The 13,507-nt window shown below is 41.1% G+C and overlaps 6 protein-coding genes across 6 annotated transcripts; 3 read left to right on the plus strand and 3 right to left on the minus strand.

Annotated features, from left to right (window-relative positions):
• Positions 1-983: 983 nt before the first annotated feature.
• K450DRAFT_267117 (uncharacterized protein) lies at positions 984-1,665 on the plus strand (the record flags this gene model as incomplete). Its single annotated transcript, XM_051592821.1, has 2 exons — positions 984-990; positions 1,055-1,665. The coding sequence occupies 2 exons, from the start codon at positions 984-986 to the stop codon at positions 1,663-1,665; spliced, it is 618 nt and encodes a 205-aa protein (XP_051449441.1).
• Positions 1,666-3,703: 2,038 nt separating this feature from the next.
• On the plus strand, positions 3,704-5,191 carry K450DRAFT_216431 (uncharacterized protein). Its single transcript, XM_051584854.1, has 2 exons — positions 3,704-4,460; positions 4,540-5,191. The coding sequence occupies exons 1-2, from the start codon at positions 3,726-3,728 to the stop codon at positions 4,936-4,938; spliced, it is 1,134 nt and encodes a 377-aa protein (XP_051449442.1). The 5' UTR covers positions 3,704-3,725; the 3' UTR covers positions 4,939-5,191.
• A 434-nt stretch (positions 5,192-5,625) lies between these two features.
• On the minus strand, positions 5,626-5,979 carry K450DRAFT_194890 (uncharacterized protein; the record flags this gene model as incomplete). Its single annotated transcript, XM_051584487.1, has 1 exon — positions 5,626-5,979. One exon carries the CDS (start codon positions 5,977-5,979, stop codon positions 5,626-5,628), a length of 354 nt encoding a protein of 117 aa, XP_051449443.1.
• A 2,126-nt stretch (positions 5,980-8,105) lies between these two features.
• Positions 8,106-9,492, plus strand: K450DRAFT_216433 (uncharacterized protein). The gene has a single exon (XM_051584855.1). The coding sequence runs from the start codon at positions 8,152-8,154 to the stop codon at positions 9,283-9,285; it is 1,134 nt and encodes a 377-aa protein (XP_051449444.1). The 5' UTR covers positions 8,106-8,151; the 3' UTR covers positions 9,286-9,492.
• On the minus strand, positions 9,441-11,050 carry K450DRAFT_216434 (uncharacterized protein). Its single transcript, XM_051584856.1, has one exon. It carries the CDS (start codon positions 10,943-10,945, stop codon positions 9,596-9,598), a length of 1,350 nt encoding a protein of 449 aa, XP_051449445.1. The 5' UTR covers positions 10,946-11,050; the 3' UTR covers positions 9,441-9,595.
• Positions 11,051-11,563: 513 nt separating this feature from the next.
• K450DRAFT_216437 (uncharacterized protein) lies at positions 11,564-13,037 on the minus strand. Its single transcript, XM_051584857.1, has 3 exons — positions 12,382-13,037; positions 12,292-12,322; positions 11,564-12,221 (listed from the first exon to the last, which is right to left on the minus strand). The coding sequence occupies exons 1-3, from the start codon at positions 12,747-12,749 to the stop codon at positions 11,673-11,675; spliced, it is 948 nt and encodes a 315-aa protein (XP_051449446.1). The 5' UTR covers positions 12,750-13,037; the 3' UTR covers positions 11,564-11,672.
• Between the last annotated feature and the right edge of the window lie 470 nt (positions 13,038-13,507).

The following is a 13,507-nucleotide window of genomic DNA, read 5'->3' on the forward strand; positions in this document are numbered from 1 at the left end:
CCTAAAGCCTAAAGCCTAAAGCCTAAACCCTAAATCCTAAACCCTAAACCCTAAACCCTGTTTTTTAAATATTTCTTGTCTTGTTATTCTTTTTTTCGTTTCCTATTTTCAGATCTACTTTAATCTTTCCTTTTCAGTTCCAATCTCTTCGTATACTTTTCTTTCTTCTTCTCCATACCTACACTTTCCTTGTCCTTCTCTCTTCCCCTCTTCCGATCTCTTACTCTGCCGTGCGACGAGGCTTCCTCGCTTCGCTCGCGCGCAGAATACTTTAGTATATGTTATTGCGACGCGTTACTCGCTGACGCTCGTAACCCTTTCGCAATAAAAGATTCCTTAAAGTTCCTTTATCCCCCCTTCTGAAACTTCCCCATAATGTTCGCTTTGCATCTTCTTCTTCCTTTCCGTTATCTTCTGTACTCTTACACCTCTTTTCACTTCCTCCTATTCTTTTTAATTTCTGCTTTACATATTTCTTGATTCAATAACGTACGGCATTATCGTTTTGAATATATATGACATCTGTGCTCATGTTCCCATATGGCTGTAGTTATTTCACATCTAACACACATTTTTTTTTCATGGCCATGCTTATTTGTACAGAAAATGTAAACCCTGCTGCAAAAAAACTTGCAAATATCCACCAAGAAATGCTGACGATTTGGAGGGATTGCAGACTTTGCATTGTAACGTTCCGTCTGAGAACTGGATTCGTTAGAACAATGCCCTTCAAAAAGATAAGACCAGCGCCGAGGTAGTCCTATCAACTTACATGTGGCGTCGTTATCAAGTCTTTCGATCTCGAATTGGCACTGGCAAGCAATGGCACCACTTAAACCTTTTTAATGGAAATGTACTGGCACATCTTTAATTTACCCCCTATCTCATAGAATCCTTTGTTTTTAAAATTTCGGTATAAAAGAAACCTGTAAAAGCCTGAGGCATTAGCAATCATTTACTATTCATTCTAACAAATTTTTTATATGCGCAGTCGTTCCCATTCTAATTTTGTGCTTGTATGGCTATATCGCTGTTGGTGCTACTTCATTTCTAGGGAAAAGCGATGAACTTCAGCAAGGTAATGCCAAGGCTGCCAAACCTCAACAACTTTGGTCCGAAGACAAGAGTGACGACGATTATGATGATGAGGACGAGGGTGGAAAAGGTGGCAAAGGTGGCCACAACGGTAATGAATGTGCTACCCGTTCGGTTTCCATCTTAATTGGATCTAGCACCTTCGACATTCCCTGCTTGGGAGCCGGTTCCATCGTTAATCTTAACGGCCTTCTTCCCTCCTTCGTATCCACTTCGTCAGTTGACACCTCTACGTCCATTCAAGCTTCTTCGTCGTCGTCGTCAGCGTCCACATATAGTGCAACTGAATGGACTGACTCAAGTTCCGTAGCGACTTCATCGCAGCCTGGTGGTACTAGCGAATCCGAAACAGAAACAATGACAGAAGCTGCAACAACTACGACTAATACAGACATACCGACACCAACCGTTCCTTGCACTCCAAATCTCGAGGGAGACCTAGTATGTGCTCAATCTGGTGTGCTACCGTATTTTTATACTTGTGATGCAGGGCAATGGATTATCCGTACTTGTGGTGAAGAAGGTGTATGCGAAACCATTTCAGACAACGCAGTATCTTGTTTTTTGTAGCATAAACAAAGGCAATGGACCGCAAATGTTGATAGCAGGCAAATTGGTTGTGATTCATAATGCATTGGATGGCATTATGAGCGATCAAGATAGACTAGTAATAGACTTTTAAACTGGCTAAGGCTCTCTAGCCATTTCATATGCAATAAAAAGGACTTTATTGAACAGATTTGAGAACTCAAGCTGTACCAGACTCATGATAAAGTGTTATAAGTTTTTTTTCTCCAGCCATCCACCTGGGTTCCGAGAAATGCTCCGCTACTGTGCAGTGAACGTCGTATAATGTCAAATAAATGAGAATTATTGAGCAGGTTGTTTGGGATACAAGCTTGCGCAACGATTTCTTTCAAGACTGCTTAAACACCTGAGCTTGTCTTCGCCTCACGTTGACTGTATTCAGTTCGAAAAGAGAGTTATAATTCTGCGTTGTATAAAACGCAATGCTATATTGCTCTCCTTATTCCAAAGCTGAGTTGCCCACATACACTTCAGAACATATACGTACAATGAGGCATCTTTTCAATGTTACCCTGTATTGATAATTTATTCTTGAATAATGGAAAGGAAACAGCTTGCTATCCAAGACGTTTAAACGGTGACATACTTATGGCATTATGATGAGTCAAATGATCCCACTCATCTATTGAATGTGTCAAAGAGATCTCGTCATTTCAACCATTGAGCGAGCTTAAGTCAGCTTGATTTCTTTCTTGTGCTAGTGTTGGGACTGCTCAATTGTATGTTGCAATAGAATTTATATGCGTCGACAAACGGTAGCTAGAACATTTGCACTGATGCGTTATGCATTGCTATCAAGAGTATGATTAGATAGACTTTGGGGCTGTAAGCCTGTTTTGTAAAGATAGAATTGTTAAAGATGTCGGAGCTACCAAAATAATGAGCGACCACGTTCTGCCAGAGCTTCAAGTGGAAGCTCTGGTAGGCGAAGTCTTTCGCCACGCAGAAATTGAAAATGTTTGCAAAGGACAGTGCATAGAGGAAAAATTTTAGGTTGCCGACCTCCTGGAGGGTGATTGATGCATCCATACAACAATGTAGGAAACCATGCCAGAGATCATCAATAGGGAGAAATTTCTGAACCAATTGCAGATCTCTTTATGTTTTGCTAAACAAACAATGCAGTAGTACCTTCCCAAGTTGAACGTTCTGTTAAAACCTATGTAGGATGGTCGGAATGAGTCAGATAGCTAACTATTACCGGAATGCAATGATTGAGATTTGATAGCACTAGTTGCTTAAGACAATGATCTGAGAGTTTACTATCGTTTCAAATACTCGGCTTCATGCACAAATCTTTAAGTAACCAGCATATAAGAATTTGAGCCACGTCAGTGATTCGCACCTCCTAATCCCAAAGGCGCTTACTTGTAGCAAGGGCGTATTAAGGGATATATATGTAATGGCAATCAGAGCTATAAGATATAAAATAGACTGACACAGTGAACTCAACACCTTTACACTCACCTATCATGCTTTTAAGTACATTGGCTAGCCACATTTTTGTACTACTTGTTGTGTGTGCAAGTGACTCGGCCGTGGTTGCGAATGCTGCCGACGAAATAACTATTACGAGAATAGTTACTGGTGGGGACGGTACAAATACACATGTTCCAGTCGCCATCACAAATATTGTCAAAGCCGAAGATGTTGCAAGGTCATTTTCCAACAGTGGCGTTGGTATTACTGCAATTACAGAGACTTTACGCCCAACTATACCAATTGCTAGTCCTGCTGTGTCCATTATGCACAAAATTGATGGAGCAGCAGTAGCAAGTTTAGTACTCCATGATGAAGGTCCAAGCACAAAAAACATGACTGACATGGATACACTCGCTCAGTTCTATGATATCGCCATACCTTATCCTTCAAGACCCTGGACACTTTCGGATACGGAATATTTACTGTCAGTCAAAGGTCAATGGGATTTGTTGAATTTATTGACCCTGCCCGAAGATCAGCTAAATTTCAAAACTTTGACTATCCAAGAGAGAAATTACAAGGCCCTCTTCCAGTACCTCGATGACCTACAGTCCAATGGCATGGATATACAACAACCTCCTTTCAAGGATACATGGGACCTTTTTCAGCATTTAGAGACCGTATTATACCCGTGGTTGCATCCCAAGTACAAGAGTCTTTTCGACGTGCGTAGCAACAGCAACGGCGCTGGTATGGTTTTCTGCGTTGGCAATGATCAGTTCTTTCACGCGGCCACTACAATTCGCTCCATTAGAGAATCTCATAAATCCAACATTCCTATTGAAGTCTTTTATATCAACAACAATGATCTTTCTGAAGTCAAACGCCAATATTTCGAGACTGAGTTTGTCAATGTGAAAACGGTTGATTTATCAAAATATATCGACGACACGTGGACAAAGTTGGAAGGCTGGGCCATGAAACCTTTCGCCGCTTTGGCTTCTAGCTTTAGCCAAGTCATCCTCTCTGACGCTGATTCCTTCTTTTTCAAAAACCCTGAATTATTATTGAAAGATCCAGGATTCAAGCAGACCGGCTCTCTTTTCTTCTATGATAGAACCTATATTGCTGGCTGGGATGGTGGCAGGAAGTGGATGCTGTCTTTCTTACCAACTATGAGCCCTCTAGTTCATAAAACTAGATTTTTCACTCTGACATCAAAGCACGAGCAAGAATCTGGAGTCGTCGTTATCGACAAGCAAAGATCACTTCTTGGCTTAATGTCAACATGTAGAATGAACGATAAACGTGAAAGATCCGAAGTGACGTACAGTCGAGTACATGGCGACAAGGAGGTAAATTCAAACATTCCCATATAGCTTGTAAACGAAGTATGAACTATGGCCTATTTTTGCTAATTACGAAACCATGTAGACCTTTTGGATTGGATATGAGGTGATGCAAACGGGTTACGCTTTTGTGAAGTCTCATGCGGCCGTTGTTGGTGGACTCGGTGACGGCGGAGCTGCCACTCAAGTATGCGGAAATATGGTTCATCTCGACATCGATGGTCGTCCATGGTGGTGGAACGGTGGCCTTCTCCGTAACAAAAGGCTTTGGCAAGATCGCTACTTGAAGTTTACTCATTTTGCATCTGGAGAAGACTGGGACTTTGATAATTCATGTATCAAACAGGAGAATGGCATAAAGGAGCTCTCAAAAGAAGAAAAAGACCTGACAGATTCATTCCTTGCCATCGACGCTCGGCGAAAAAAGGACCAGCAAGCTATGCACGAAGGCACCTGGAAACCTCGTTCCAATCCCGCACAGTAGTAATGTCGATAACAGCGGAGCTCATGTCATCGCAGGATCCTAAGGTCAAAATTCTTCATCGGCTCAAAGACCAACTTTTTGGTCACCAGCAAGTCGCGATCATCCTACTTCGGAACATGCGCCATCGTTGCAATTCTAACTTCAGCTTAAGAAGGATCAAATGATGTTGCCATTCTATGTCAACCATATTTTTTAGCTGGTGAAAATAACTACTTGATTATATTTTTGGGAAACCCCTAGAATAAATATTGGGATTGATTTCAGTATTCTAGGTTCATGTTTGCTCAGTCCTTAAAAAGGAGTGCAACGTAAATCTCGGTATCTTTCTCATGCTCTTTCCGCGATTTCTACCAGCGGCATCGAATAATAGTGCTAACTATGCCATAGACACTGGAAATCTTTACGAATTATACATGTACCGCAACAGTCATCGTATATCTTTTACTTTAACAATGTTCAACAGACAAGGACTACGAACAATGCGTACCTATATGTCAATAAAAGCTATTGTTGAGCCATCTGAAAACTTCTAAATACACATGTTTACATTTTTTAATGACCTTTCCTCCGACACGTATAATGGAGCTCAGAAACATTAAAAATGATTTCAAAAAGTTGAATTTGTTTTATATTTTTGCATACAAAATATGTATACAAAATGGTAACATGAAACACTTCGGTGTACTTTCAGAGGCAGTCAGCCGTGACAGCTGATCTAGCTTTGCATGCGGTTCTGAAATAACCGACGTTGCTTACAGGAACGTAAGTACAGCCACCTAGAACAGGACTCTTGATAAATCGTGATGATACACTATTTGAGAGCACATAGGAAAAAGTCATACCTGAAGTTCCTCCGCTACCCATAGTCGCTTCTCCAGTTTCAACATAATGTTGGAAATAATAAGCGGATGCGGCAGCAGTTTTAGAGTTCACGCAATAGTTGCCAGAGTAGGTAGAATAGTCAACACAATAGCACTTGCTTGTAGAAGCGCGTACGGAGGAGGCTAAAGCAGATAAAGCCACAAGGATAAAGAAGCGCATAGTGAAATAATCTACATGAAACAATGTTGAAGCGACATAATTGAAGAATTTTTAAATGTTAATGTATGATTTTCCGTCAATGGAAGATTAAACTACTACACCAGCAAGCCATCGTCTTACACTTACATTTTCCGGAGAACACTGGAAATGAAAATAGTGTTAAACGTTTGTATTTATATCATTTCGGTCATGATTAGCTTCATCAATTGGACTAATTATATGATTTAACGCCATACAGAATGACCACCCTACTTCCATTGCAAAGCATAAGTTGTGCGACTCTTGTGAACGGAGCCCGGACTTCTGCACAACAACACTTCTTCTCATGATCATGTACGAAGAGTTTTTTGTTCATTTTAGGCTTTGAATGAGAAATAATAAAACCTGAGTAGACAGAAGTGGTAGACTGGGTAGTATTATATTAATCATTTCAGAATATAGGTGCTTTTTATTGCTGGCTGGGATGAACAAATATTCGATTACATTGTTCCTAATGACTATGGCCTACCATCGTTGTTGTACGAAGTTTTGTTCACATTAAGTTTATTATCCATTTCCGCAAATGTGAATCTTGCGTGTACCAGGTAGCGTTAGACTGGTCAGGCTCTTTGGAACCGGTTACATTTTTCGGTATCTCTTGTAGTTCACAACACCGCTTTCCGTATTATTTTTACGAAGATGCGAGGTGCTTTAAAAATAGTCTCAAACGTAGCCGTTTATTAGCAAGTTTACTAAGCATATCTATTATTCTCTAGATTTCAAAGACCATTTTCACATCTCGGATACACTATTCAAGTGATGACTGCATAACTACTGCGCAGTAACACGGCAGTAGGATGAAAATCTTCTCACTCCATAGTAGTACCTGCTGCGCATTCATACCGCCCGATCACGCTGGTGCTTGGTTATCCAAAAAATTTCCGTAGCTTTGCTGTCGATACCCGAGAGGTTATATTAGTTTATGTCACCTCCCTAGATTCAAGCTTTGTGCTTAATCCTTTGACTCATGCGAACATCGAGTGAAACGGTGACGGTGAAGATCAAAAATAGAGTTCTCTCCTAGTTTTGAAGTGCCTCATCAATACTCCATCGTCGAAGACGTCAAATGCCTTGATGGGCGACAAAGAATGGTGAAGGATTGACAAAACTGAGCTATCTTGAAAAGCTTGGCTAAAACTTCATGATGTTGAATCCGATGAGATACGCACTCGGTAATAACAGAGGCATTTGAAAAAATAATTCATGTAGTCTTACATGTCAGTATGCGAAACGCTGGCAATACGAGGTCGAGGGAGGGACCTACTGGGCTTGCATTCGTTGAAGCTTTAATGATGGTGGTTAGCAAAAGGTGCTACTGAAATGCAATGAAATCGCTTCATTTATCCAAGGTAAATCTGCGACATCGTTTACAGATGTTTGAAAAGAATAAGAAAAATGACGGTTTGCGAGATAGAACCGAAACGAGTGGAAGGTGTAAGTGAAAGTTTGCAACCACCGCACCATGTGAAGGTGAGATATTTATGCCGAAATTCCATAATTTAACCTAATGGTTTCAACACGTATGGGAGTCAGCCGAGAGCAAAGTTTTTCTCTCAAAAAATGTGCTTTGAATGAAATTCCCGGTATGGTTGTAGACTACGTTAATTTCATTGCGTTTAGTGGCACATTATCGGTAAATTCCGAGGATGAATATAAACCGTCCATACATTTTCATGGTTTCTTACTTTGGTAGTATTATTACTCTATTTTAGACAGTGTCTATCGGTTCACTGATAAGCATAGACTAATAAGCGTAGATAAAGAACAACCGGTTTTTCAGTAAGTTAATAACGTGATGCTCATTCATCGAGAAACTTTATACAATCTTTGAATATTCTGGAAGAATATACTTTGTCAGATCAACAATATTATTATCATGCTTCCTTAACAACAGTTCTTGGAAAGCGAATAATACTTGTGGGATGCCAAAGTGAAGTTACATTACAAGCGCCCAGCTAATTGCAGAAATAATGAATTTCAATTGATCCGGAGCGTAAAATTTTAATTGCTCTGATCTCTCACGTGACTTCATGGAGTGCGTGAGAGGGTAAATGGAGGTTCTGTTCAAATTTCCCAATTTTTTTTTTGTTTCCGTCGGCTGTCTCACATGCAGCCATTGTCAAACTTGGCAACATGGAAGAGTCTGGAGAGGAATCAAGAAAGAAATTTACTGTAGGCGAAGAGGAAGATGGCCAAACCGAGTTACAAACAAGTCATCCCGTCAAAAAGGCGCATGCACGACACCATGTCAAACGAAAATCAGGTGGCCGGGTGCATGTTTCCAAGCTAATGCAAATGACACGAGCTTCGTCCCATACACAGGAAGACGGTGAATCTGGAACCATTGAACCTGAAAACGATGGAAAGAGAAGCATTATAGTTCGCCGAACAAGCTCGCAAAGGTCTTTACCCCGGTTAGCTGCTATGGAGAAGCTATCGGTTACAAACGCGAATGAAGCGCCGCAAGATACCTATGAAGCACAAACACAGGTGGACACTAAGCACAATAACCCGCCACAATTAATCAGACATGAACCAAGTGCCGCAAGTGCAAAAGTCACAGCTTTCACAGCTCACGCCGACAATATGATCGCAACCACGAAGGTTCCAGCGAATACCACAATAAGCAACCCCTATTCTCAGCGTCAGCCAATGAAATCACAATTCATTCAACCTAGTCCTGACGTTTCGCCGCCAAGCAACGACGTGATGATCGAAAAGCAAGCTGCTAGCTCACATCCGGATATATCCAAGTTAACAAGTACCCATGAAAGTGTGGCTTTTAGCAGTGAGCCAGCAACGCCAACTTTAACCCATCAACAAAGTGACCATCGTGCCATCCCACCAGACATGGGCAAATCTTCTATACAAATGGCAGCCTCAACCGCACCGACGGCAATGACCCGCACACAGCAAAAACTTTTATTACAGCGCCAACACTTTTTAGCGGACGATGAAAATAATTTGGCGCATCCTCGCAATCAACTTCGCCTAACTAAAGAAATGGAGCATGTAAACCGTGAATACATGTATGTAAGACGATATCAAGATCCAATGTCGGAAAGCTTAATAAGATGTATGGAAAAGAAGCAGCGAAATGCATCTGCCTTTAGCATGCCGCATTCACCGGAAAGACGCCCACATAGCAACCTTCAACGATCATTAACATCGCGTAGCATGCAAGATACACAAGCTACACTTGATCACACTAAACGATGGAGCAGCACAGCTAGTAATTTACTGGATAGAGTACTAGGATCAAATTGAATTTTGTAACGTCCACGTTGAAGTGGAGTTTAGAACTTTGGGGTGAAAATTTGCTACTGAGAAGAGAGGATTATTTATTGCAGAGAGAAACGCCTGCAGCTTCGTTGCAGATGACTATGTACATTTTTTGCAAAAAATGATAATAAACAGGCACTTTTTAAAGTGCTTGACAGCTGTTCTTACAAGGGCAGAAAGGTAATAAAAGGGAAAAGTGAAATGAAAGAAGAGGGTATCCTATAAGGTTGACGAGGGATTTTGCTGAACAATCTAACCAGGGATTCTGCAACCCCTTTAGCATTAAACTGGGGTATTAATTGGTAGCTTGAGAAACGCGAGGTTGCCGTCGATACCACCAAATAGAACTTCCTCGAACCACATTCATCTTCCGTGCATTTGGAGGGAGAGCTTCATTGCTCATGAATGGAACTTGAACGGGTGCTTCAAAGGCAGTACTGTATTCATCGTCGTCACTCGTCTCAAAATCGTCTGAGTATGAGCTCAGTTCAATTAGTTTTTGTAAAGTTGGTGATCTTAAAATTTCTCGTCGTACATTGCCTAAACATATTTGATGCAGCCCATATGAAGCAGTCAATTTTGAGTTTGGTTCTTCCACTTCTTGCAGTTGTCGTTTGACTCGAATGAGGACTTCTTCAAAGAAAGCTTCGCCCAGCCATCGAGCATTACTTATGTTCAGCACGGAGAGTGACGAGCATTTTTTGACGATCTGGATTAGACCATTTTCCGACAGTGATTCGGCATCCGAGTTTGTGTTATACAAGCTTAAGTGGTGCAAATTGGAGCAGTAGTGGGCTAAATTCAAAAAAGCCTTATCCGTGAGATGATATGCATTACCGATGACGAGGTGTTGCAGATTGAGTCGACATTCTTCAGCTAATGTTACAGTGGTTGAGTCCGTGATTGGTGTATTGCCTAGAATTTCAATGTGTCGCATTTGAGGATTCATTTTTGCCAGTTTCCGTAGCGTAGAGCCTTGCAGCGTTGTGCATCCCGTGAAGCGTATATTGCGGAGTGTCCCATGATTAAGATATTTCGCCATTTCATATATGGAGTCATCGTTTTTAGGCACATAGGAATCTAATCGGAGGGTATGGATGGAAGGACAGTTGTGTCCAATGTGTGCCAAAGGGAGTGGCTGAGTGTGTGTGTCGGCAGTGGTAACTGTTTTGGTTGGAACCCGATGTTGTATCATTTGAGGCGGCGGTAAAGCCTTCTTTGGCGGTGTAGAACTTTGTTCCATTTTAGGACCAGCTCTGACGTTACTGAAGTTTAGTGAGATGGCTTCCAAGTCGTGACATAATGATACCACCAGAAGCATCATTTGTGAGCTGATAGACAATTCTCGTTCAGCATGAATAATCTCTATGCTCTTTACGAAGGTTCCGTATGGGAATATAGTGTTCTTGCGAGCAATAATAGCAAACGTACGATCAAAATCTCTAGTACGTATGAATTTTAGGTGTTGCCATATTATCTTCAAAGCTGGTATGGCCCAATGTCGACATGTCTGAGCACATTTGATGATTTCTTCCGTTGACACATGCTCGAATATCCTACGCAATATACTAGGTGGTAGATTGTTACTCATGGGCTGGTAACTTAGATCTGGACTCGTTGCACCAGTAGCGGCATATTGTGGCATTCACAAGAAAGCTGAGATTTTCCTAAGCAAAATGAAAATACAACTAAATTAGAGGCTGGAGCGTGAATGGAAACGAGCAGAGAGGAGCGTTTCAGTACTTTTGCGAGGAATGGGACAAGAAGCTTCTGGAATGGTATAATCTGTAAGATTTAGCGGCTGTTTGAACGTCCAAAAATCTCTGAGTGACATACTCTTTGGCCAATCAGATTGGCGGTGATGAATTTGAACATTTTGAAAGTGCTAACTGACTTGTGTCGCAGATTAAATGAAAGAAATCGATAGAACACTGGATGGCCCGGCCGTAAATCAAGCCTTAAATCACCCAAAGGTGAATTTTTATCTATTCACGCAATTGATATAGTACCAAATCTAGAGCGACATGAAAAGAATATTCTGTAAATGTTTGTTGAAGTTGCCTGGATTGACAAAAACCGAAGATTTTTCATTTTTTCATTTTCCAGTAACTGGGGACTCGGATAAAGTATAATACATCATACCTTACTCCAATCTCAGTGCGGTTTCGGTAAGCGTTTAAAGATCGCTCGAAACAAAGCTTGGGCCTGATTTGAAATAAGTTATATCAACAAATCATTTCTTGCTGCTATGCATTATTATATAATTTGCCTCTCATGCTTTTATTATGAGTTTGACGAACTATTAACTTGTAAATATTACATTTCACGAATTTTCTCGGCGTGTTAACGGATAAAACAAATCAAATGGTGTATCACTCGACGTCTAAAATGCGCTCCTTTACCTTTCCAGCAACATTTTCCACATGCCGTTCCACGAATATGTAGACCCCACCTACGGCGCCTATTAGACCGAACAGAAGCACAGTCATTATAATGAATGCCACAACAAAAAGTAGTCCAGCAAGAGCAGCATCACCACCACCAAGTGCTCCGCAATCGGCCAGATATAATGATGAACAACCATCAGGGCAGCACCATATGGGCATTGTCACAGAATCCGCTCCTTCAGTTGCACATCGATATATGAATGCAACAAAGCCAATAATGGCGGTGGTTGCGATGCCGCAGGCAAAATAGATTGCCACAGTTCTTGCAGGGTTGTGTAGGGCAAGTGTATCGATAAAATAAGCCAATAATGAAGCAATGGCAACTATGAAAGCCACTATCAATGCAGTTGCGAACGCAACAAACCACTTGTTCCCAATAATATATGCATACATGGGTCGGTATAGGTGATACTGATATCCGCAAAGATCACAGGCATATGTCGAAGCTGCCCTGGGAGATTCTTTTCGCCAACGCTAGTATACAACCGAGTAACATTAGCTCCGATACAAATCCTTGACTGCAATCTTATGTAAATGGACTTACGTTGAGACAGTCTAAGTGTACGTACATCATACTAATATTACTGCCTTAGTCAAAACGAACACAAATTTCTTGGAGAAAAACTTTCCTTACCTTCCTTTGCACTTGCACGGCTTAATTAAAGGATTTTTGGCGTAGACTCGTTTACTTCTTAAATGATGTGCATCATGACTCGTCCTATAGTAGGGTTCGCTGGATACCAGGTCTACTTCTTCGTCGGCAATAGTAGCGTCATCGTCACTATCGTCTTCGCCACTTTGGCATATTCTACAAAGCCGTGGTTCTGCTGTTTCAGAATGGTCTTCAACTGCGATCCGAGTGTCATTGGCTGTGAGGATGGGTGAGCTTGACGTTGGATTATACAGCAATGGTTCAGCTGTGGCAGGAGTGTTCTGATCGGGATGGTCACTTAGAGTATCATTCAACTCTCTATAATATGGGTTTTGTGATTCAAGGCCCATTGTGAGTATTTAAATGGGGGGTATGGCTTGTGTGTTCACGAAAGGTGTGGGAGAGCAGCGAAATTTGCTGGTGTCCTGTGCTCAAAGCTGAGGCGTTGAGACCTGTCAGCTAAATTTGGAAGTCGTGGCTGATACAAAAGCGCAGTTCAAATGCTACTGTCTGAATACCAGAATTCAAAAGGCAGAATACCCTAATATTGGCTAATGATATAAAACTCAAATAGCTTATGTAAGGTTGTAGCTTGTTTATATAGATAATTATACCTTTGAAGATGCATCTAATTACCCCTGAAAATAACTATGTCATAGCCAGAATGTCTTGCCGCATGACAGACCATAGAGGTCCTTTCCGAAGTCTTCAAGAGATCCGTAGGACTCATTGTTTCTGGTAGAAGCAAGTTGATTTTCTAATAAAGAATGCACAGTCTGTCCATTCTTGCATGAGATAATTAAGAACCAAAGAACCTCTGCATGACGTTCCCAACGTATCGCCCGGAGACTACTTCGTAACCCCAAGGAAGCACCTTATCTTCTTTGTCAAGCTCTATCATAATACTCTTATTGACAAAAAAATTCTAGATTTTAAGAGATCTGTTGAATCTTCAATAAAATCAGTACAAATGAATCGCTTTGTCATTTAGTATACCTCCCTTATTCTCAAAAATTAAGCATTTTAGGAACGGTTGATTATTGACTCTTGGCTCAAACATATTCAAACCGTTTTTGTACTTTTGAACAGGTTCAGCATCTTCCTCTGA

The sequence above is a fragment of the Umbelopsis ramanniana genome (genome assembly GCF_025399195.1).
Source record: "Umbelopsis ramanniana AG unplaced genomic scaffold K450scaffold_1, whole genome shotgun sequence".
NCBI lineage: Eukaryota > Fungi > Mucoromycota > Umbelopsidomycetes > Umbelopsidales > Umbelopsidaceae > Umbelopsis > Umbelopsis ramanniana.